Source organism: Lithobates pipiens, unplaced genomic scaffold (assembly GCF_037356315.1).
Source record: "Lithobates pipiens isolate NorthernLeopardFrog02 unplaced genomic scaffold, aLitPip1_a1.2 Scaffold_169, whole genome shotgun sequence".
Classification (NCBI taxonomy): domain Eukaryota; kingdom Metazoa; phylum Chordata; class Amphibia; order Anura; family Ranidae; genus Lithobates; species Lithobates pipiens.
Window position 1 is genome coordinate 1,076,855 of NW_027507754.1, and position 26,361 is coordinate 1,103,215.

Below are 26,361 nucleotides of genomic sequence, written 5' to 3' on the forward strand. Positions count from 1 at the left end.
CTAAACTGAAAGTTTAGTGTTAATCCAGAGATTCCGTATTTGATAATTTTTTTTTTTTTTTTTATGAAACTAAACTTGTGATGCAAGGTCGACACAAGATGACTTCTCTCCTGTGTGCATGTTAGTTCTGACATGTACTTGGTAACTTGGTGTACAATCAAAGTGCTTTTCTGTAGCAATAAAAGTCCTTTCTATTTTTCTTTTTTTTTTTCTTTTTACAGTCTGTGTCCCATTCTGTGTTCCCCTTTCTTTCTGTCCCATGGCCAAACAGGAAGTGGGAGGAAATCACTGCAAATTAAGGGAATCCCTTGGAGCCCCCCAGATTACCAGGACTAGCGGCCCCATTGGAAGATTTCCCTTTCTGGGGACAACCCAAAATTTGGAATTTTCTTTTACTTTCAATGATGATTAACAGGACAAACCGAGATTGTGAATCTCCCTAACAGGTTTTCTCATCCCTCTATCCAAAACCTAAAGAAAAAAACTTTTGCCTTTTTTAGTTATACTTTAAGATGCACTTTTTAACTTGATTAACCATATTAAGTTGTAGCTAATTTAGAGGGATAAAACGCATAGGATCGAGATGGCTTTTTCCTGAATGAATGTCTTCCTATTGGTTGTTTTATACTATAACTTTTGTAATTACTTTATGAACAGGCAAACTCCCAGGAACAAAACTGCTTTGCTTTTTCATGGAACTTTGTGGTGTTTGTTTTTTTTATTTTATTTTTTATTTTTTTGGGTGGGGGGGGTGGAGTTTAACCTTTTGGGTCACACTGCCACGTTCAAGGGGATTGAACTCTGGCAAACAAAGTTTATCAGCTTTGCTGTGTAAAAGACCCTTACCTGTTCTCTTTATACTTGCACCATTTCTTTCTTTTAGGATTTTTTTATTATTTTTTTTTTTTTTTTTTTTTTTTATGTATTACTGCTAGAGCTGGTCCCCTTTTGAAGCAGTTATCTAGCACATCCATCTTCAAGCTAGCTTTTGCAATGGCACATCTGAACCCTACTGGACTGGATATTCCGGCACTAGTCTGGAAATTACCTGTGAACAATCTAATTTACTTTGGTTGCTGCGCACCTTTTAAAATTCTTGTTTTCCACTGTGGAAGGTGTTAATGCTGTGGGTCTGAGTGCCGGTATCCTCCTCTGGGTTGAGTGTCACATGCGCATGCTCTGTGGTCTTTCCTGCCATTCAAAGTTGGAGACCCATAAGTTTAGATCTTCAGTCTAGTCCATTTCTGCTGCCTGCCAACAATGAACGTGGTGACCTGGCCATGCAACCCTTATTGGATACCAGCTGTTTGGGTTTTTCCATTACCCTGAGCCTTGCATTGCATAACCGCCCTGTGGTCACAACATACCTTCAAGATACAGAAGGAAAACTCCTGCTGTAGCATGTGCCCCCAGCTTAAACAAACTGCTCTGGTGCCCATTAATGCAGCCGACCCATCTTTGGAGCCTTTCTTCACTCTTTTTCAGGTGTTCCTTCAATTTGATTAATGTAATGTACTGTGGAACTTGTCTACAAAGTGTCTGCTTTAATTGCTCTTTCGGGGGGGGGGGGGGGGGCACAAAGTCTCCATCTCTACACCCAGGTACCATCCTCAAGGATGCTACTGGCGGCAAGAGCACCAATCCCTTTTTTCAGTGGATGAAGCCTTAGCGATAGGCTGAAAAGGCTGTACCCCTGCTGTCGGTCAAGAAAAGTCTTATTTGTTTTTCCACTACTGCACCACGTCCAGAACCCCCCGAGCTCTTCCTATCCCATGCACAGGGTCTGGGGCTCAAAGTGCACCAAATTATCAGACAAGCCTTCCTCTGCATAGCTGTCCAAAGTGGAGGCATTTGCCAACTTTGTTGGACAGCTTGCATTTCAGACTTTAGTGCAGAAGGGGGTTTCCAATGGCTACAAGTAGGATTTTCCTGCCCCCCTTGCCCTGTCTAATTAACTTTCCTGTGTTACTACACATTAGCAGATCTCTCTTGAGACTTCTGGATCAGGTGGTTGTTGCCCAAGTTCCTATGGTGGAATGTTTTCAGGGGAGTTACTCTAAACTGTTCAGTTCCCAAATCCTAAGGGGTATTCATGGACATGGCAAAGGACAGAGTGTTTTACCCACAGCAGGAACTTCAGACTCTTTACATTTCATATTCGAGCTCCCCAGTCCAAGAGTCCATCTGACTCTTTTCACATAACAGGCCTGGGTCTAATAAGTAAGTGAAATGTGCAGCGCTAATATGCGGTCTTTAAAGTGAACCAAGACAGAGTATTTAGATAAGGTGTACAATGTAGATGAACACCTTGAATAAAAGAAAAGTAAAATTTTAAGTGTATAGAAAAGTGAATGTACACTATAAAAAAAAATATAAAACAGTGCTCATATAAATTGAGAACATGAGAAGACCCATCTCTAATATATACAAAACAATTGTGAAACATAGAAAACAAATGAAGCAAAAGTCCATAAAGTGACATGGCTCAAAGTCCATAGATGAATGAATATGGTGACCTAGTGAATTGAAATGCAAATCTTGTCTACACAAATTTTATCACCAATGGGTATAAGGCTTACCAGAAGGATTGAACCCAAACAGGTATATGCCTAATGAGTCAATCGAGCTTGGGATGTAATACACCAAGGGGAACCAGAATCAACATACATGACCTCCGTTGGCAATATTGTTGTGAAGGACCACAGGAGTTTATATCCCCAATGAATAACCCTCCGAAGGGGTAATGACCGGGGGCCGGATGAGTGATCTCTCCCATATCGTATGGTTTATAGGAAGACAAGGCGAGACAACACATTAGTGTAATTCCATTTCAGTAAAAAGATATTTATTATGTAAAGAGGAACACTCGCATTTGTGAAGATAAAGCGCTTGATCTAAAATATGGATTGTGGTACAGTACAGGAGCGATCACTCATCCGGCCCCCGGTCATTACCCCTCCGGAGGGTTATTCATTAGAAGTATTGTTGTGAAGGACCACAGGAGTTTATATCCCCAACCAGAGGTCGTGAATGTTGATGCTGGTTCCCCTTGGCGTATTACACCATAAGCTCAATTGACTCATTAGGCGCATTCCTGTTTGGGTTCAATCCTTCTGTTAAGCCTTATACCTATTGGTGGTGGATCGTCTATTGGCAAATCTTGTCTACACAAATTTTATATTTCAAGTCACTGTCACCATGTTCATTCATCTATGGACTTTGAACCATTTCACTTTCTGAACTTTTGTTTAATTTGTTTTCTATTTTTTCACATGATTGTTTTGTATATATTAGAGATATGTTAATACCTACATTTGAATGTTAGGTCTTCTCCTCATGTTTTCTCAATTTATATGAGCACTTTTTATTTTATTTTTTATACAGTGTACATTCACTTTTGTATACACTCAAATGTTAATTTTCTCTTATTCAAGGTGTTCATCTACGTTGTGCACCTTGTCAAAATACTCTGTTTTGGTTCACTTTAAAGACAGCATATTGGCACTGCACATGTCACTTTTCCTATTTTTTTTACTTTGCAAACTGATCTTTTGCTGTGCCGTCTGCGACCTTAAAACCCAAAGAGACAGCACGGTATATCTGATTTTTAATTTTACACCTGGGTCTGATGATGGCGTCTTATGGAGTAGTCCTGTTTGCCCAGTTTTTACTTGAGATCTGTACATCACAACATAAAATTCTGCCATCATTGGGCAAGTCAGTCTAGTCACTGGACAGACCTATTCAGTTGGCACTGTAGACAAATTTGCCATTGCCTTGGTGGTTCAGGAATCAAGCTCTGGATCTGCCAAGGCCCTTCATTCTTGTATTTTTCAAAGATCCTCACAATGGATGCCAGCTTGTTGGGCTGCTGAGCAATACTGGCTTCTTTCAGTGTAGGGGACTTTGCTGTTGGAGTGTTATCTTCTGATCAGCATCCTGGGGCAATATGGCTGTCTGTGCAGCTCTGGGCCATCTGCTGGGTGGTCATCTGATCAGGACAGAGTCAGACAACACCATGACCGTGGCATACATCGACAGTCACCGAAAAAACGGTCTTGTCTACATCTCAGATGTAGACAATTGGCACATGGACTTCCTCAGCTGGCAACATCTGGACCCAGAGGTGTGGTCCCCTCACCTGGAGGTATTCCTGAACCTGTGTAGGAGGCACTGAGCTTGATGCTGTGGTGGCTCTATGGATTCAGTACACTTCTGAACTTTTTTTTTTTTTTTTTTCCTTGTCTGCTTTGCAGAATCAAGATGGAGGGCATTCCAGTGATCATTATTATGGATTGGCCCAGACAGATGTGGTACTCCAACTTGGTAAGACTGTTGGTGGATGCTCTGTAGGCTCTACCAGATTTTCTAAGTCTTCTGTCTCAATGACCTTTTTACCATCTTGCTTCATGGTTGGTGGCAAATGTGATATTCCTTGTCCTTGCCTCCTGTGAGGTGAGTATCTGGACTGGTAACTTATCCTGCAAAAGGATGGGGGGGGGTCTTTGCTCTGGAAAGACCTTGCGCCTAAAGTGGTTTCTGCCTTTTGCCTCAATCAGGACATCTGTCTTCTGTCCCTCTGTCTGGCTCTAGGTCACCTAAAGAAAGCAGAGTTAGTAATGCTTCCAGAGAAGAGCTTTTAAAAGCGGAGGTCTGTAATGAAAACATCTTTGTTTTTCTTATGAAAAGTCTAACTAGTTTTGATTTATAGCTGTCAGATTAAAGATTTTTATTCGGCTGAAGTAATGAAAGATGCTGATGTAGGCTATACTACATTTAGAATGCCTTATTTAATTGTATCCTACTTTTATTTTTTTTTGGCTAACCACTATTGCTAATCACTGGCTAGTGCACGTCTTCACTATACAATCAAAGCTTTTAGTGGTCAATGCACAACATGCCTTTTATGCATGATCTATTATATAGTAGAACATCAGTTATAGAAGGAATCCTTTTTGTTCCAAAAATAGACATTATCCATACATGCAAGTTTGCTTCTGATCATTGTTGCTGTCCCGTGAGCAATGCTTAGAAACATGGCCTTGGTTTACAATCTGCAAGGCAGAATTTGTCTTCGAGGCCTTTGCACCAATGCAGCAGTGGTGATGTTTTTGCATCAAATGTCTGCTGCTAATTTAGACTTTAAAGTGTATCTAAGGGCCCATTCACACTGGGAACTGAATGTGAATCCCTGAAGGATCGCTCTGCATGTTCCTGTGTGATTCACATGCAGTTCTGTGCTATAATGGACTGAAATCGCACTGCACCAGAAGTAGCAAATACAATGCAATCTGGTTGCAGTGCACATTTGTACCAAGGGCAGTCCGGTTTGAATGCGGTGCTGGAAACCGGTATGGAACACAGGGTTCACTCTCAGCATTCTAGTGTAAACAGGCCCTAAAGCTGCAACTTTTTTTGTTTTCAAATGTGTAGGGAAGAGCTAGATCCCCTATCATGTTTTATTACTGACTATCCTAGCTGGGAAGTTTCATCCTTCCTATTTGTCCTGCAGTGACATCTTTTCAGTCAACAACTGTATAGGAGCGATATATCTCATGTCCTATTGGGTCTACAGAACAGGAAGCATAAGGTTAAACTCTCCCTACTAGCGTTAGAAATACTTTAATCACCAAGTTAGACCCCAAGTTAACACTATAAATGTAATGTTTCCTCCATGCACAGTTATAGAAAGGAGTTTCTTTTGTTACAGATAAGAAGCCAGAGGTTGGATCTCCTGAAGTTTCAAACTCAAAGCCAGGTAAGCCAGCATTATCAGAGAGCCCAAGTGATACGTCATCATCTAAAAATGATAAATATGAGTTTATGGTCATGAAGGCACAAGATGAATCTATAAGTAAAGTTCTAGATTGGTTTAGCAAAAGTTCTGAGATAGAGGGCAACCCACCGTCTCCTGTAGGTATGCTACAGCCATCAAAAGGGACTTCTTCACAAATACTTATTCAGACAGGTGGAAATAAAAAGGAATCTGGACCCAATGAAAATAACTTCAAAACTTTATCTGAACCAACATCTTATCTGGAGAGTCCCAATACTGCTGGGGAACAAAAGTCAAGCTTGTCCATTTTAGGTACGCAAAATGGAGATAATTCAGATATACCAAATGTTAAACTCCCTGCAACAGTCAGCCTTGTAGAAGATAATGGTGTTCCATCTGGGATAATACAGTTCAGTTCTGAAAATAGAAGTCCTTTACAATATGGTAACAGAGGGGGTGGATCTGGCAAAATATCAAATCAAGAAGCAAATACCATGCAAGATAATGGACAATGTCAAGAAGCAAAATACCTGGATATTTCTGAAGTGGGCAAAGAGGGTTTAGGTACTGAGGTACCCATAGTTGCATTAAAGCAGGACCGAATACCTGTAGCTTCTGAGTTCATGTCTAATCATCAGATATCTGAAATGGTTGAGAAACCTCATTCAAGATCATCTTTAAGCAGCACAGATACCAATAATGACCAATCCGATATAGAGAATGATGAACTCTTGACACAAGCCAACAGCATAGAAAATGCTTCCCCACCAAGAGTAAATAATTCAAATTTAGAAGCTGGAAATTGCTTGGAATTTGGTAAGAATGGCAGTGGATCTGGCAAGATGTTCTCACCCAGTCAAGTTTCTGAAATTAAGGAGCCAAGGCTGTCAGTAAGCAGCACGGATACCAAGGATGACCAGTTTGCTATAAAGAATAGTGAACCCTTGACACAAGCCAACAGCATAGAAAATACCTTCCCACCAAGAGTGATGCATTCGAATTTAGAAGCTGGAAATTGCCTGGAATTTGACAAGAATGGAAGTGGATCTGGCAAAACCTCTTCACCCAGTCAGGAAATTTCTAAATTTAAGAAGCCAAGGCTATCATTAAGCAGCACAGATACTGATGATGACCAGTCTGGTATAAAGAATGATGAACTCTTGACACAAACCAGCAAGGAAAATATCTCTCCATCAAGGCTGATTAATTTAAATCTGGAATATGGTACAAGTGGAGGTGGATCTGGCAAAACCTCTTCACCCAGTCAGGAAATTTCTACATTTAAGAAGCCAAGGCTATCATTAAGCAGCACAGATACTGATGATGACCAGTCTGGTATAAAGAATGATGAACTCTTGACACAAACCAGCAAGGAAAATATCTCTCCATCAAGGCTGATTAATTTAAATCTGGAATATGGTACAAGTGGAGGTGAATCTGGCAAAACCTCTTCACCCAGTCAGGAAATTTCTACATTTAAGAAGCCAAGGCTATCATTAAGCAGCACAGATACTGATGATGACCAGTCTGGTATAAAGATTGATGAACTCTTGACACAAACCAGCAAGGAAAATATCTCTCCATCAAGGCTGATTAATTTAAATCTGGAATATGGTACAAGTGGAGGTGAATCTGGCAAAACCTCTTCACCCAGTCAGGAAATTTCTACATTTAAGAAGCCAAGGCTATCATTAAGCAGCACAGATACTGATGATGACCAGTCTGGTATAAAGAATGATGAACTCTTGACACAAACCAGCAAGGAAAATATCTCTCCATCAAGGCTGATTAATTTAAATCTGGAATATGGTACAAGTGGAGGTGAATCTGGCAAAACCTCTTCACCCAGTCAGGAAATTTCTACATTTAAGAAGCCAAGGCTATCATTAAGCAGCACAGATACTGATGATGACCAGTCTGGTATAAAGAATGATGAACTCTTGACACAAACCAGCAAGGAAAATATCTCTCCATCAAGGCTGATTAATTTAAATCTGGAATATGGTACAAGTGGAGGTGAATCTGGCAAAACCTCTTCACCCAGTCAGGAAATTTCTACATTTAAGAAGCCAAGGCTATCATTAAGCAGCACAGATACTGATGATGACCAGTCTGGTATAAAGAATGATGAACTCTTGACACAAACCAGCAAGGAAAATATCTCTCCACCAAGCCTAATTAATTTAAATCTTGAAGCTGAAAATTGTCTGCAATATGATACGAGTGGAGGTGGATCTGACAAACCAGTCTCCCCCAATCAAGAAATTCCTGAAGTTAGAAAGCCAAGCTTGTTGTTGAGCAGTACAGACAGCACTGATCATGATCTGTCAGAAACTGGAAATGTTGCTCTGCTTACACTAGTCCAGGTAATGAAAGAAGAATCTGTTCCTCCTGCAAAAATTAATCCTGTTGAAAATCTCTTGGACTTGGGGAAAAGTAAAGGTGGAGCTAGCAAATTGTCTAACCAAGCAGCAGACTATATGCTAACTGATCCACAGCTTAAGGAAGATAAAGAGGTGTTTGATAAGGGTGAAGAAGGGTTAAAAGGTGAAAAGGAATCTGACTTATTGACGGATGACCCTCAAATTCAAAGAATGGTTGAGGCAGAAACTCTCAATATGGATTCTGAGAATAGACCGCTAGATGGTTCACGGCCTGAGAGCGTAGACTATATAAAAATAGAAGTTCCTCCAAGTCACAACACTGTAAAGTTTAATGTTCCTCAAAGAAGAGTTAGTGATATAAAACAGTTTTGGGAAGGTGACAAGTCAGCCCTGCCTGCAGCTAAGAAGACCATTCTGAGCAGTAGCAAACAAATGCTAGGTTCAAGAGAGATATCCATTACTCCACAGAGCAGTTCAATTGAGAGTGATGATCAGAACAGCCCAAGCCTTGTGACTTTTAAAAGGGTAATGGTGGAAGAGGAGGAAGAGAATGCATTGTTGCCTGTTGATCAACTAAAGTCATTTTGGGAAAATGAGAAAAATGAAGTGGTATTAAATGCTAAACAGCCAGATGGTTCTTTGGTAAAAAATAGCAGTTTGGATGCAGACGAAGTGTCAGCTCTAGCAGAATCTAGATCAAAATTCAAAAAGAGACATACATTCCATTCATTTTTTGAAAATGAACAGAACAGTACTGGTAAAAATCCTCCAGGTAGAAGTGTGTCCCTAAGTGAAAGTAGTAATGACAACCTAAAAGACAGACACAAATCAACCACATTTCAGAACTTAAGAAGCTTCTGGAATGTAGACCATAAGGCTAACCCAAATGATAGGACACTCTCAGATACTAAAAACAGGCAGTTTAGGTCTAATCCTGATTTAAGTAAGGAATCATTTGTAGCCAAGATAAAATCAAAGCTAGAATCACAAAGTTTAGAGGATATTCGAGAAGACACACCAGACACTCAGGTTCAGCCAGTCAAAGATGTGTATAATCATAAAAACAAGACACCTCTTTTGAGTACATTTATTAAGCAAAAAAGTAGTGATAATAGTTTAAGGAATTCTGTAGAAGAGCAGGAAAATGTTTCTGTCTTTCAAGCCTGCAACCCAATAGAAATTACTTCAGTATCCGAGACTCAGACCAAGTCAAAATCCTCATTTGAAGTCTCTGACCATAAAGAAGTTTCTGAAGTTGTAGTTAAATCTGCCCAAAAACCAGAAAAGTTGAATGAATTTAGTCTGAGGTTGCAAAAGTTGAGGGATGAGTTTTCTGACAAATCATTGGAAGGGGCCACCTCAGTTAAATTGGAGTATAAGCCGAAGAATGATGAAATGGCAAATGGGGATGTAGAAAATCAAAACTTGACAGTTAATAAAAATGGGGAACGAATGCTTCATAAAGAGTGTGAGCGAAGGCAGCCTCTTGTGAAACAAATTGGGTTAGATGATGAAAATTCTTCTGTAGGTGCTGAGGCTTTTCATTTTCTAAAAAACTATGAGAGGGATAATTTAAAAAATGACAAGGCACAAGTTGATAATGGTGAACACGTTTATGAGACAGTTGAAAGAACTCTAATTCCACCACCAAAGCATTCTGCTGACTTTGATAGGGGACTACAAAAACTATATAATGAATTGTTGGAGGCGTCACCGGTTTCAGAAGTTAAACTAAGCCAGAATGAATTTATGAACATGCAAAGTCCTGAAGAGAACTTTAGCAAAGTCTTGACAGTTTCTTCAAACAAGATTAAAAGCAATGTTCAAAGAAGTTCATCATTCCAACAGCCTATTGTAATAAATCTCTCATCAACCAAGATAAATGTTAGTAATGAAACCACAGGTAAACACGGTGTTAATCTTGATGAAGAATCTGAGACTTCCATTGCAAGAGAGTGTGACCTTACTCCAGCCCTTACTCCAGCAGAAAAAGAAGAGCGTAAAAAAGAAATTGTAGAGAGAATTGACATGCCAAAAGTTGTGCCTAGAGCGCCATTTAATTATTTTGATGAAGGACTAAAAAAATTGTATGATGAGTCTCGAGATTTAACTGCAACCAAACCAGTTTCAGGCTCTCTTCAGGCTTTACCAGCTAAACAAGATTTGGTGATGCGTGAAAGTGTAACCTCTGTTTCTCAGGCTCCGGTTATTTTAGAACAGGAAATTGGAGAAACAATTGGGAAGGCTTCCGCGCCGACAAAAATATACCATGCTAAAAGCTCAGAAAAAGATCAAAAAGAGGATGTGAATGATGAGGAAGAGCCATTCATGGGAAATGTGCCTTCTAATCATGTGACTTCAGAGGAATCGCAGCCCAGATTTAGTGAACACATTGTGGCAGAAGGCACAGTTTCTGAAATGTCCCCTAAAGGAAAAGAAGCTTCCGTGGAAGAAAATGTACAATCTCTCCAATATGAAACAATCCAGGAATCTCCTTCCAAGACCGATTCACCTTTCATAGAAATGCGACAGAGTTCCCCCATGAAAGAAAAGAGCAGCTCTTTGCGTAAAAGTACACTGGAGCTATATCTTGAAGTTCCATATCGAAGGGAAATGTCCAAAAGTATGGATTTTGAGCTTGGTGGATATATTGCTTCTGATGTCGACAAAGATGGATGTAGGTTCTTGTCTTAATTCTTACAGCCTAGCTCTACAGTATTTATTGCATCAATAATGCTATTTTTGGAAATTGAAACTGATTATTTTTTTTAACAAAATGTAGTTTGCAGTTGTTTTTCCACCTTCAGACAAGTTTATTTTGGTTTTTGTGGTTTTTTGTCCTTTATGCTGAGGCATTCCTTATAATTTTTTTTTTTTTTGTTTTGTTTACAGGTAATTTAAAATTCTAAGGACCCTTAGTAATTCACATTGCATTGTTTCCTGTATTTTATATATATATATATATATATATATATATATATATATATATATATATATATATAGCTAATGTATCTATAGGCTTTACAATTACCGTATTTATCGACGTATAACATGCACCCCAATTGAGAGAAGTTTCAGGAAAAGCTTTTTTTTAAATCGCTTTTGAAGCACAATAACGTTCAGTGAGCATCAATGCAGCCTGGTTAGTGGCCATCTGCAGTCTGATCTGTGCCCATCAATACAGCTCACCATCTCTCATCTCTCGCAGGAAATCAGAGCCGTCATCTCTTGTTTACTCGGCTCTCAGTAGGCAGTCACATACACAGTCCCACCTCCCCTATCGGCATTGGACCAGCTCCTGTGATAGACAGAACACTGGTCCAATGCCAGTGGTGCAGGTGGGACTGTGTGTGGGACAGGAGAGCCGAGTGGAGAGTAGATAATGGCTCTGTGAATTTGGTGGCACCCGTTCCCCTCTGAGGTATGCTGTCGGTGCATAACATATACCCACGATTTCCCCCCTATTTTTAGGGGGGGGGAGTGCATGGTATACGCCGATAAATACGGTAAGTAGCCCCCACCTCCCATAAGACTAGTGATGCAATTGGTATATGGGTAATGCCACAAACTAGCAAATTAAAGTTGTCTGAAGGAGGAAATCTCTAAGTTCCTTAATTGGTTTTGCTTCTAGCTATGGTGGGGTTTCATTTATGAAGAGTTTTTTATTTCAGGAAATAGTGGTGGTCATCGCATGAGAGTAAATGTCTAATTTGTTTCCTACAATTTTGAAAACTGCCTTCCTGCTGGGGCAAGAATACTTAATTTTTTCAGTACTCTTTATAACTGGTTGCAGATACCATGAGCATCCTGAGTGTTTTACCTGTTTTACATTTTGTACGGTGCTCACCTGCTTTGTTTTATGACAGGTATGGACGAATCAAACCCCATATTGCGTGCACTGAAAAGGAGCGAAGCTAAAATGCTCAACTCCAAAGCTGTAGAGGAGGTGTCCCCCACAAGTACAAGTGAGGATGTAGCATGTCTGCTACCTCTTAAGGCCATACTAAACTAGCTAACATGCTTTAAACACCCTCTGCTCCATAACACTAACCCTCAGTAGAAGACCAGGAGTCCCCTGGATGACCTGGCACTACGTATTTTGATGGTACCAGAGGCATTTGCTCTAAGCATTTATCGTAAATCCTCAGTCACTCATCACTTTTTGGGCTGTAGATGACAAAGGCTCTGGTCCCATCCCTGATGACTAAAATAAAACATTATGCATGTTAAGTATTATGAGCATAAGACATTTTCTCAGTTGTACTACAGTACATTCAATGCAAATGGTCATGTTTAAGCTTTGTCATGTGTAACTTGTCTGTAGTTTCTGTTGTTCCACCAAGTACTTTTAATTACCCTTTTAAAAGGTTTTGTTACTGGTGTGCTTAAACTGCTGACTAAAATGGAAATCTATCCAAACTGGGTTCATGTAAAAGAGGCAGATGTTGGTTTTAGCTTTGATCCCCTCTTGGGTCCATAACCCTATTGGGAATCAAGATCAATCTTTGCCTTTGGTTCCAAATGCCACCATACCCAAGATCTGAGGTTCTTAACTTAGTTTTACAGATCGCCAAAGGATTGTCCAGTATGTCCTTTATTTCCCCGTCAAAATCCTCATCACTAGTCCTATTGGGTGTTAATTCAAAAGATGTCAATTGCCTGGTTTTACTTTACAAATAATTAGATCAGAAATAATCCAAAAGAAAATCCTATATCATACCTCTATTTTGTATAAAAATTGCACACCACAAATGGATGATATGGCTACAACCTGTTTTGCTGCTGTTTCCTGTGCACGCAAAACAAGGACTCCAGGTCCAGTTGCTGACCCATGTTACTTGCATGTCATTGGACTCGGCAAGTTCATTTCTCCACTCTAGTTATAGGCTCAGCAATTTTGGGACCCATTCTCATACCCTCTTTATTGACCCCCATATCGCTGCTAAGAACCCCTGTCCTAGAGAATGATGTATACAACTGACTGCCACTGTAGGACTTGTAAAAAGGAGACTCTGGTTTGCACAGATGGCAAAGTTGAGTCTTAGACTGAAAGTTTCATTTAGAAGCCATATAAACAGTCACTGAGAAAATGTCTGTATTGCCATTGTTTTTTTAAATGCATGGCTGTCCTAAACAACTTTTGTCTTCTCTTGTTTCTTGTTGTGAGGTATGTGGTGTTAATGTGAAGAATTGTGTTTATTTACATAAGCATGCATTGCAGCTTAGCTCTTTATACTGTTGTGTTACATTTCGGGATGAGCCATAGCTGCCACTACAAACTGGGTTCAGTTAAACCACACATTGAATGTATCTACACTATACTTGAGAATTTTTCGGTTGAGTCAATCCATTTTATGTTATATTGCTTTTTGTTAAGCATTCTTGTGTAGTCAAAGTATCGCACATGGTTCAGTTGAACTCCGTTTGCGGTGCCAAATTCGGGCTGCAGCTTTATAACTTGACAGGGGCAGCAACTTGGCCTTGTGTCCCACTAGTCCAGCTCTAACCTGGCTACAGATATGCTTGCCTGCAATTACTGGTAAAAAGCTCAGATTTGTTATATTGCTTTAGGCATTGGGGTGTGTGGCTCATTTTATTCCTAACTAAATGTTTTTGAGATGTATCAGGTCCTGGATGTGGATAGCTGAACCCCACGTGCTGGCTCCACTGCTTCCCATTCAACAAGGCTGATCTATGAAAAATTTAGCAGTTGTAGTCTTTCAGGTTTCATTCGTCAAACAGACTAAAGGATTGTGATTGACTGCCATTGGTAACCACTCCAGTGTTTGCAGTTTTGTATGCTCCACTTCAGAAATCTATGCCACTGATGTTGAAAGCATCTTTGGTATATGAACACACATGGGCTGGGAGCAATGGTTTTCAGTGCAGTGCTCTGAACTGTAGCAGCCAAACAAAAATGAATCTAAGATATTATGATGCCTGATTGGGCATTTATAGATTCTTAATCAGCTGCTTAGTGTGTAAGCTTGAAATGGTTTAAGTAAAGAATCCTGTTTTATAATATATATGTGTTGATAAGCAGAATTTCCAGTTGCCCTAAAAAATGGTTCTAGCTAAGGTCCATTTAAGAGTCGGTAAGAATCCAGACTGAGAAAATGTGAGATCCCCTTTCCCACAGACTGAAAATATGTGAGATCAGTTTTTTCCTCTATTGGTGATGTATGTATATATCCTTCTATTCCTTATAGCGGAGGTCCACCCTAAAATGGACCTTCCGCTCATCGGATTCCTCCCCCCCTCCGGCGCCACAATTGGCACCTTTCAGGGGGGAGGGGGGTGCAGTTACCTGGATAATCCAGGTAACTGCACCCACTTCCGGGCTAGCTCTCTGCGGAAAGGGGCGTACGTTACGCCCCTTTCCGCAAGCGCCCGCCCCCTTCAGCAAGTGCCCCGCTGCCTGCTGGGAAACACACAGCTCCCAGAGGCAGCGGGGACCGTCCTCATTGCGCAGCGTGGCTCGCGCATGCGCAGTAGGGAACCGGGAAAAGAAGCCGAAAGGCTCCATTTCCTGATTCCCATACCCAAGATGGCGGCGGCAGGACCCGACAGACGACCTAGCGATCGGCTTCGGGTGCCGACATCGCGGGCGCGCTGGACAGGTAAGTGTCACTATTTTAAAAGCCAGCAGCTGCAGTATTTGTAGCTGCTGGCTTTTAAAAAAAAAAAAAAAAAAATGCGGAGTCCCGGTGGACTCCCGCTTTAAGGTGAAGTGCAGTATGTCCATTAGCATTACAGTGCATACAATTAGGAAGGTATTATGACCTTTGGAAACTCCGGCTCTTCTAAAGCAACCCTAGTAAAGTGCAAGTAAAGTGTACCTTGCTCATATCCTTCTACCAAGAGAAACTCCCAAAGTTGAACAATTCTGTAGCTGCTAAAAATTGTTTACCTTGTAATATAACCCTTTATGTCCCCGGCTTATTATTGTAGCAGTTGGCCAGGTAAGTTTGTACATCCTAATAGTTTGGATTGCAAATTTGAAGAAAGCCGTCTAAAGAGAAAATATGTAAGTTGTTGTTCCAGTTGCCAAGGAAATTCTAGTATTGTGTCGTCATCACGTAGTCACTAAAACATTAAACCATTTTAATGATCACAAATATGTATGAGTACATCGCCTCACAGTCGAGGGTAGACGGCATAGCCTTCATTAAGGTCCACCAACCAGTAGCAGAGAGCAGGACACAGTCCTGACTTATAGGGTTTCTTGTAATTTTTACTCTCTCCCCGTCCTGCCAAAACGGGGATGCTAAAGGCTCAGTGGTTGGTATGTTTGAAGTTGATTTTCAGGCAGGCATTAACTGCCTTTTTTTTTTTTTCTTTTTTTTTTTTAGTTAAAAATATATTTTAAATGTAATGCGTATACTACCCGATTTTGACCTGGGCCTGTGCCCTCCCTGTCCAAACATAAGATGAGGGCAGGGAGGTGACCGGAAGGTATTGCTTTACTGCAGTAAAGAAAAATCCAAGTTTCCAACCTGGCTTTTCCACGTGGTCGAACCATGTACGTTTCTGGTTGAGTGGAAATACAAATCCTACCCCTATATACATATTTCACTGCATTTATTTAGCAATTTGTCTGGAGTTGTTTGGTTATAATCTTCCCCTCCCGAACAGAACTTTTAAAATAATTTTCATGCATATTTGTGACATTAATGTTTCTCACCAAAGTTCACTACTTTTTTTTTTTTTTTTTTTTATTTTTTTTTTTTTGTAACTCCTAATTGTAGAATGTGGTAGTTGTCTGGTGTTAGGCTGTGGATATGTGCTAACGTGTCCGTGTCCAGTCCTTCTAAATTAATCCAAAATTTTCTTTCCATGCAGTTTTGGGTTGAAATGGAATTCTACGGAAACAGCTAAATACAGTTGAAATACATATACATTCACTGTCTTACCTGCCAAAGGATTCTTTACATCTTGCTTTGACATTATACACCCCTGCTACTGTCTACAGCCAGTAAGGTTACATTACTACTTAGCGGCTTGCCCTTGTGCTTATTGGACAGAAAAGATTCTGCTTATTCTTTATCCTATGAGCAGCCTGAAGGGGAAGCGGTGACTCAGAGCTGAATTTCAGACTCAGTGTTGTCACCTACCTGGCTGTGTGTTTCAGGTGAGGGTAAATCACAAGTTTGAGAGTGTAAATCCATTGGCAGAGAAAACTACATACCTGTATTTCAGCTGCATATCTGTTTGCCTTGAGTTCTGCTATGATTGTGTTGTGTTTTTTTTTCTTACTCCTATGCTCTTTCCTGGACAGATCAATTAAATTCAAGCAGTCCAACAGAAGATATACCAGGTACCTAATCGCTTGCATGTGTGTTTTTTGCTGTTCTTTAATGAAATGTAAACTATAAAAGGTTGAAAATCCTTTGTAAAGGAGACATATATTCCCAAATCTTTTGGCCATATTTCTCCCGTGGGTCACAGGAGTGCACTCGGTCCTGCACTCCTGTGATCCAGGTTCAGCCAACAGCAGGCTAAAGCCTGCTACTGGCTGTCACAAAGCCGATCCAGACTCTACAGGGAATCCTGATAATGTCGGGATTCACCCAGATGCCTGTCTGCCAACTGGTTCGGCCTCCAATGTGCTGCTGAGAGCTTGAGCCAGCTGCTTATGCCTTCTCAAAAGCCCAGTGAGCACTGGAGGGACAGTGCTCTGAGCAGACCAGAGAGCTGAGCAATTGGCAGTCTTTCCTTGCTCAGTTCTCATTGTAGAGTCCAAGGGGACAGCTGCAGCATTGGACCAATGCTGCATCCACCTAGGTGAGTATGAATGTTTAGAATTTTAGAAATTGCGCACTTTGTAAAAAGGTTAAGTTACCTTCCCCCTTTTTTAAAGATTTTTACAAGCACTATACGTCCACGTCTGGTGAATGCGTGCAGCCTTTAATCCCAACTCTAGTCGAAAAGCTTTTTTTTCCCTAAGAAATTGATTCCTGCCCAAACATTCCATCAGTCTATGCTAGCATAGCTGAGTAACAGCCACACCCCCTAGCACAGATGGTCTCTCAGAGACGTGTATTGCAGAAAATGTGAAGGGAGGAGTCCAGTTCTGTTACTGGGAGCACTGATTGTAAATGCTGGCGCCTTTTGGACTGCACAGTCGTATTTATACACCCTGGACAACTGGTGTAACCTGAAAGTGAAGAAAACACTGTTAAAATGGAGATCGTTAGTACAACGTGGGTCTGACTGCATACCTGTTTCTACTACTTGATCTGGGCTTTAACAGCAAGAATGAAAAGTGCTTTTGTTCTTCTACTGATACAAAGGAGTTGATTTACTGAAGGCAAATGGACATATGCAGTGACATTTCCAAGTTTTCTTATTTTTGCGTTTTTTTTATTTATTTATTTTTGCACATAATTGGATGGATGTCAACAGAGCTTCAAATCCTTCACCAGGCTTTGGGGCAAATTCCTTTGCAAAGTGAACAGCCGACTTTGCCTTTAGTAAAGCAACTACAGGATGAGAGAAAAGACGCTGGTTGTTGTAGCCAGCAAGAACCATTCTCTTTTAGACACAGATAAATGAGGTCCAGTAAGAGAAATCCATGTGTACATTGATCACATAACATACAAGATCTTTTCTATGTAAAATTTCGGCCTTGTCAAGAATAACGTTCTGCATTTGGCTCCTACAGTGAACTCCTTTCCACAAAATGCTGAAACACTAAAACGACTGAGCCAGTCTGTGCCGGCTTTCATTAATGATGATGTAAGTGTGCATTTTTTAATTTTTTTTTTATTATTTTTTTATTTTTTTTCCTCTTGCGCTTCCAAAATATAATAATTCCTGTTTAAATTCACATTACATGCGCATTCGTGTTAAAAGCTTTTAATTTTCTAGTATGCAAAAGTCGTGATCCAAAACTACATTGGTGCCTGACCCCATACAACTTGAACAGTATATAATAGCACCACAACTGGTTTGTCGTGTAACGAGGGCCTTAATGGCCCTAATTTTATTTAAAAATGCATACAGAGCTTTAGTAGAAAAAAAACAGATAAAATGCTCAATCCAGGTTGTAATATATTCAACTACTTGAACCAAAATCACATGGATTTTACACAATACTACTGACAGTATTTTAGTCCTTCCTGGGGGTAGGCATCCATAATTACAGTAGATAGATGCCTGCTTTTACCCATTTGATCCCAGGCCTGTTATTCACTATGCTGTTACTAAGTTATGATGTCCATTATGTTCACCTCAGGGGGAACATAATGGACACCATAACTTAGTAACAGCATAGTGAAAAACAGGCCTGGGATCAAATGGGTAAAAGCACAGTGATGCATGCAAAGAGGTCTGATCCATCACGGGGGGAAATGGTGGGGAACTGTCTCTTAGAGCGCTTTGCCTTAGAACATACTTGGGTCCATCCGGCAGCACAGCAACCTGCTGTCTTCCAGTTTGTATGGTGGTGGCCGGCTATGATACCGGATGGAACCACTATATGCTCTAAAGCAGTGTTTCTCAACTCCAGTCCACACAGGCCGAATGTCAGGCGGCATTGGCCGGTTCAATAGAGACCAGCCAACATTCGGCCTGTGTACTGTAGTCTGTCGGACAGAAGCCGGCTTCTGTCGATGGGGAATGACTAAAAAAAAAATCTGCTGACCGGCTCTCGATCGGCGCTTTCAGCCAACGACAGAGCACTGACTGGAGTGTTCTGGTGGGGGAGCTGTCACCCTGTCAAAACACAATAGTACAGCGATCTCTCCTGCTGTGCTAACATCACAAGCTTAGTACAGCAGCTCCTCCAGAGCTGTCTTTTTTTTTTTTTTATTTATTTTTCGCTCTGGGTTGACCGAAACTACTAGTGTGTACTAGGCTTTAGTCCAAGCGTACTATGGGGGGGTCGGAGCTGCTGTTCCCCACCACTTCCACCTTGATGGATCAGACCTCTTTGCATGCATCACTATCGTTCTAACCATTTAAACCCAGGCCTGTTAACTATGCTATTATGGACTATATTATGTCCATTATGTTGACCCCGAGGAAGAGCGAGTCATGAATCACGTTTGGGCTGGCATATATCTACTGTAATTATGTAGGGCTTCCTCCTTTGGGAAGACTAAAATACTTTCAGTATTGCGTACAATCCATGTGATTTTGGTTTAAGCTTGGCTGAGCACCTTCATATTTTATGGCCTAGATTGAGTATTTTATCTTTTTTTTTCTCTCTAATAAAGCTGTGTGTGTGTGTGTGTGTGTGTGTGTATACACACTGTTTGGCCTTGTGGCCATTACCGGTCACCCGATTAAATCTTTTGTGATTTCTATTTACGGTTTTAATTATTTAAACATGTAAAGGTTTTCTGCATCTAGGAAAAGATATTTGACCTAAGTAGATCCTATTGCAGTGGTGGACATAGTCACCAATTGGCCCTCATGCAAGATTCTAATTTTATTTTTTTGAAGATGCTAGTTGTCTGGTTAGAACCCTGAACTTGAGTAATGTTTTAAGATGCATTTTTTATTTAAGTCAATAAATCTATAAAGTCAAAGTACAGTCAACTACATGCTTCGTTCAGGTAAGGAACAAAGTATGCCCAGCATCCCCATGTGAAAAGTGTTTTTTGTTTTTTTATATTTTACAATATATCTAATAAACTGGATAAAAATAAAGTAGAAAAAAGTGGTGCAGAACCCATAACAAATTAGATTATCTAATAGTTCTAGATAATCTGTGATGGGTCACTGTGAACGTGTTTTATTTTATTTTATTTTATTTTATTTATTTTTTTTCCTTCAAGTTCTGATTTTCAAAGCAGATAATGTATCTTTGTACATGCAGATCAGTTTCACCGGAAATGGCTTGAGAGGGACTTTTTTTTTCTTTACAATTTTTATTATTTGAAATACAGCAGTTCAAAAACTAAACACATCTACTTTTGCATATGTTACCTTTTGCAAACAAAAATTTAGACTTTTATGATCATTGTGGAATGAAAATGCTTATGAAATGTTATAATTGTTTTTATAGGAGTCTGTCAAATTCATCTGTCGCCATTTTACTCTGTTTTTGTATCCATTTCCCTTGACAGATCTGCCATTGCACTCCTGTTCTCATTGTATGTAAATCTGTTGATGTAAGGGAATGAAGGGCTTGCTAACCACTGTTTGTAAAACCTTCATTGTTGTATGCGCTTTACACGTCTGCATGTATTGCATGTTGCCTTGGAGTAAAACAACAATGTTTAAAACCTTAACATCCTTCACTACTGAGAAACAGACTGCATTCTAATTACCAATAGATCTTACAGGATGTGAAAGGGTCAATCCACTCACGGCTGATATTTCAGTTTCACAGAAATGTGATCCGAATTACAATTTGCCATTTTGCTGTGCAGAAATAGAGCATGGGCACCTAATGGTAAAGCTGTACACTTTATATATTGCATACACTGCTAGTTTCCTGAAGCAAGCTAACGTTGCTAGGATAGGACTTTTGTTGTTGAGAATTTCATGTCCGTAAGTAAGTTCTGTAAGCTGCAAGGTGGGGCCGCCATGGATCAGACTTGGTTTTTTTCAGCACCTCACAGATACTCTATTGGTTTGAGATCTGGAGAATTTTGAGGTCAAGTCAACACCTCAAGCTGGTTGTTGTGTTCCTCAAACCATTATTGAATTCATTAGACCAGGGCACCACCTTTCATTGCTGTGTGGTCAAGTTCTGATGCCTGTTGTAGGCGCTTTTGGCTGTGGACACGGATCAACATGGACACCCTGACCAGTGTATGTGGCTATGCAGCTCCATAATCAACAAACTGATTTATCGTCTCTTTTGACACCATTCCTTTGGAACCAGTGTTAACTTTTTCATCAGTTTGAGCTACAATAGCTCTTCTATTGGATCAGACTACACAGGCCAGCCTGCTGCCCTCATGCATCAGTGAGCCTTGGCTGGCCATGACCCTGTTGCCAGTTTTCCTTCTTTAGACCACTGCAGACTGGGAACATCCCATAAGCTGTAGTTTTGGTGTTGCTCAGACTGTCATCTAGCCACTACAATTTGGCCTTCATCAGTCACTCAGATGCTTACACTTGCCCATTTTTTTTTTTTTTTTTCTGTTTTCAATGCATCAACTTCAGTGACATGTTCATTTAATATAGCCCACCCACTTTAGATGCCATTGTAGCAAGATACAGTGGAACCTTGGATTATGAGCATAATCCGTTCCATGAGAACGCTTGAAATCCAAAGCACTCGCATATCAAAGCGAGTTTCCCCATAGAAGTCAATGGAAACGAAGATAATTTGTTCTGTATTGAGTTCTATTACATACAATACCGCATGTGGCCAGAGGTTTTGGGGGAGGGGGGGGTGCGCCGGAGAGCCTCAAAGTCTCGGGAACCGAGTATTTCAAATGGCTCCAAACCATTCCGAGTGTCCCGGCACCTCTGGCCAACTGCCCATTAGCTTGAATTCTGCTTGTTTTGCGAGACAACACTCGCAAAAAAGGACCAGAATAAAAAAAAGAAAAAGTTGCTAGTCTTTGAAAACGCTTGTTAACCGTGTTCCTCGTAATCCAAGGTTCCACTGTAATTGAAGTTGTTTACTTTAGCTGTCAGTGATCATGTTATGACTAATCTGTATATATTAATCTGCCTTTAAAGCCGAACTCCGAGTTTTATGTTGCTTTAAAATAGTTTTTGCCAAACAAACTATATCCATTAGCTACATACAGTATACAACATTTGTGTTCCAGCAGCAGTATGACAACTTCCCTTCCTATTCCCAGAACAAAACTGAGCACTACTACTAGCCATTCACAGAAAGCCTTGTATTTTTATGAATAATACAAGGCTTTTGCTGATTGGCTGAGGTAGAGCTCATGATGTCATCCACCCACTTGAAGTCCAGTTGAAGGAAGTCTTGTATTCATTTGATACAAATTTCTGTGAATGGCTGAGCAGCGCTCAGCCTGTTTTTTTGTTTGTTTTGGCAATGGGAAAGGAAGTCCCCATACTGCTGCCGGAACATAGAGCTGTATACTGTATAAAGCTAATGTTGCATACAGTTTATACAGGGCTGACTGCAGCTGCATTTATTCATAATTTGGACCAGGTTGACACGCATAAATAAGGGAAATTTCAAATGGGCCTTGGCCACTCTGTTCAGCGGGGCATCTATGAGCAGATCCCCTGCTGAATAGAATGGATGTCAGTTTTTTTTTTTTACATCTGTAACCTGTTCAGTTTGTGTCCTCCATTTACACAGTGGACACATTATGGTTATATGGGATGCCAGATGGAAACTGACTTGTGTCTGTTTTACATTAGGCTTCCTCCAATCCATCACGTTTAGGTCCAGAGGTTCTGGAGGGGAGGGTCTCCTCAGTGACTTTTTGGGTTCAAGTTTTGCTAAAGAGTAAATGGAGGGATAGGGATTGGAAAATGTTGGTACCGAGCCAGGAGCCATAGAGATTGACCAAGTGATTCAGAATGTCAGCGCTTCAGAAACTGAAATATCAGTGAGAAGATGGATTGATCCTTTAAAATAAACTACTAGTTGAAAAATGCAACGTACGTAGTATAGTAATGCCAGACCACAGCATTTTAATTAAAAAGTAGTCTTTTAAAAGGGTTTTCCATTCAATAAAAGAGTAGGAAAGCCCTTTGCCTCTTGCCTTGCTTATTGTACCCCCCCCCCCCCCCCCCCAGCCTTAGCCTATCTTACCCCTTATGCTGCTCACACATGATTCCCAAACATTTTACCCAGCCACATCCCTGGTACCAATTATTGTATCGTAATGAAGGTGCCAAGGATGCAGTGAGAACCATTTGGGACAAGGAACATGGCGACCATCTTATTAGGTGGTACGCATAGAGGCCATTCCTCTTGACAAGATTCTCACCTACATCATGGCCAGTCTTTCTTTATATGCTTTAATTAGTCAATTGAGTATCTGAAGCTTTTAGTTCAAGATTATTCTATAGTTTACGAAGGAGGGTGGAGTGCCACACTTGCTTTTTTTGCTTTTCATGGAGGCTTTCTATGGAGGTTTTTGTGTATTTTGCCTCCTGTACCACCGAGCCCTGTTGCACCTCGCTATCCTCATACATGCATATTAGGATGGCGACTCCAACACAGAACTTGTGGGAGATCAGTAGTGGTCTGCGATGCTAAATGAACTCTTCCCCAACCTAACCTGCTAGTTCTGCCCATGTGTTTAAATGTTATGGATTGGTAGGCTCTCCATAAGAAGAAACTACAAGGACATATGTTAGATTTTCGAAGTATGTAGTCAAAAACAAAAAAAAAATAGTTCATCTGACAGATTTTCTTTAAACATGACACCCCCAAAATACTTTAAAGATTGGAAGAGCCAAGCACAGTGTCCACCTTACCTACCCTCCTTCACAGCATAATGTTTATATGGTACTTTAGAAGTGATAGGTGCACCTCAAAAACTAGGTAGTACACACTGTAATGCTCTGACATTTGTCTTTTTTGTTGTGATTGTCTAGTGACTCTCTTTGTGTAATGTCTTCTAGACTGATGGCAGGGATACAGACTCGGCATCAGAAAGCAGTTTTCAGATTGGCAGACACAAGAAGAGCCCCAGCTCTCTAACCAATCTTAGCGGCTCCTCTGGCATGGCGTCAATGTCCTCTGTATGTAAAGTGTAATTCTCTGCTTCCACTAATCGCACCTTTTCTATGCCTGTGGTATTAATCACTACCATGTTGTGTCTAATAACCATTCACTTTAATACAGCTGTTATGGTAAGTTTAACAGGCTGCGTAGTCAGCATGCCTTACAGAATAAATGACAAAGGTAATCGGGTGAAAACAAAAGGGCCCGCAAAGTCCTAGTTTGTTTTAGTTTTTGAAAGCAGCCACAACCTGAGTAAAAAAGCCTTTCCCTTGCCTGCTGCAGAGAGGGACCATTGCTCTCTGTGAAAGCGGTAGTTTCTCTGCAGAGGGGAAAAAAAAATCCTACTGACTTGTAGCTCGGCAGCCAGCAAAGCCCATGCTCCCTGCAGGTTAGAGACTTGTAGCACTGACTTAGCAGGGGGTGTTTTAAACCTCTGCAGTGAGACCACAATTTTCTCATAAAGCAAAGGTCCTTCTCTGCAGTATGCTGGAAGGGGACAGGATTCTCTACCCAGGATGTGGCAGACCAAGGCACGCTGCGGCACAAGGAATGCAGAGGGAGATGAGGCTGATATATTCCTTTCTGCCCTCCATATTCCATGTGTCTGTGCTTGCCTAAGGCAAGTGCTGGGAGCTGGAGACAGGTGCTCGCAAAGCCAGTGGTGTCGCTATGGAGGTGCAGACTGCACCCGGGTGACAACCGCCAAAGGGATAACGCCAGGCCTGCATGTCCTAACAAGCAGAGCATACTGACTGGTACTGCTCAGGGCATGTGCCCGCTTTTGACAGCAAAAGCCAGCCAGTCTCTCTTTCCCCATAGAATGCCAAAGTTCTGGGACCAACCCCCCCAAAAGAATCCTTCATTCCCTCAGTGCACAGAGCCTTCTAGTGCTAGACAAACAAACTTCTAGCACACTTTTGCAGCCCTATGAGCAGGCTTTCCGGAGGGCACCAGTCTCCCAGTACCCCAACCCCCCCCCAGAAATCTCCCTCAGAGAGCCCATGGAGTTTGAATGCGGCCTCTCATGCTGATCATTGGCGGAGCTGAAGCAACCATGGATAAGTGCTTGGAGGGCAGCAAGCTCAGCCAGACCATGCTGGCCGAGATCTAGTACCAGCACTACGTCCACCTAACCCTGCACCACGGTCACAGTGAGTGAGGCAACCCCATACCCCACCCCATCCTTCCTTGAGACAAGGTCTGCCCTCTCCCCTGATATCCAACACCCCTCCCCCCCCCCCATCTGTGACAACACGTGGATTTGGGATGCACACAGTGACCATGTGCTGCCGGCCCAAAACTAGCCTGCCGGGAGCCCGATGTCATAGCCTGCCCATTATCTACTGCTCTGTCCTGTTGTTACTCTGCAGTGTCAGGTCAGAGCACTGTGGCAGGCTGATGGGGGGGGGGGGGGGGGGGGAGAGATCCTAGTGACACCACTGCGCAGAGAACCAAGGGAGGACTTCCTGTCTGACATTGAAACTAGCATTACAAGGCACCTAGGAAAACGGGACAAAGTACTGCATGTACTTCTGCCTATCAGGATTTGAATACTGTAGACGCAAAAACCTCATGGGCAGAAAAAGTAAATTTTACTCGTACCTTTTGGCTTTCATACGGTAATATCCCAAACAAGGCTGAGGCGCCAAGCCTGCTTTTGTAGCCCATCTACTAGGCTACAGTAACCTGTTTCTTGTGGGCATGAATAATAACCCAATTTGTTTTGTCTGTGTTTTACTAATGACCTATTTTCCCTCCTAATGAAAGGGAAAAAAACGAAAGTGGTTGTAAACCTCAGACATGCAATATGACTATATCCCTCTATAGTGGGTACTAGTCTCAGTTAAGAGCATGAAGTGTCATTTCTGTCTGCTGCTTTGTCCCTCTATCAGCACAAATCACTTCTGACACATTTTCCTGACACCAAGCGAAAAAAAAGGTGACGGGGAGGATCTCCAGCTGATTTACAGCCTCTGCTCTTTGTCTGTGTAGAGGTGGTGTGTCTCTTCCCTCTAATCATCTCTGAGCTCCTCACTAAGCTCTAAAGTTTTTAATTTTAGCTCTGTGCTACACCCCCCCACCCCTCCCCCCCACCCCTCCCCTTTTTTCTTTTTTTTTTTTTAAATCCCGGACAAGCTTTATAATTCAGCACTTTGGCTGTAGAAAAGAGAAGACTGCAGATAAACGGGTACAAGTTATGTAGAAGGATGTTTCATCTCTGTATATCACCTGAGGCCAGTAACGTCAATGGTTATATGTCCGGGTTTACAACCACTTTAACGGAAATGATAATATGAGGTGGCATATTGATTAAAACATCCAGTTCGTGTTCAACTACAAATGTAATAAGTTGTACTGTCCTTGATTTATGACTTCTATACTTTAATACATAATTAAGGTAATTTGTAAAAAAAAAATTGAATCGTAATAAGTGTTTCCTGTAACGAATGTAAAAAAATAATTCTTGATAGCATTGTTGAACTGTTAAAGCGGAAGTAAACACATAGACTTAACAGTTTCAAAAAAGTTACATTTCCGGCACATGCCAGGAATGCAATTGTCACATTGGG

The 26,361-nt window shown here is 41.1% G+C and overlaps 1 protein-coding gene across 1 annotated transcript in view; it reads left to right on the forward strand.

Annotated features, from left to right (window-relative positions):
- SYTL2 (synaptotagmin like 2) overlaps positions 1-26,361 on the forward strand; it is a 185,401-nt gene that overhangs the window by 127,755 nt on the left and 31,285 nt on the right. Inside the window, exons 10-14 of the mRNA XM_077484927.1 lie at positions 5,711-10,837; positions 12,027-12,125; positions 16,439-16,477; positions 17,825-17,898; positions 23,689-23,808. Coding sequence (XP_077341053.1) covers positions 5,711-10,837; positions 12,027-12,125; positions 16,439-16,477; positions 17,825-17,898; positions 23,689-23,808 — 5,459 coding nt within the window. The remainder of the gene's footprint in view (positions 1-5,710; positions 10,838-12,026; positions 12,126-16,438; positions 16,478-17,824; positions 17,899-23,688; positions 23,809-26,361) is intronic.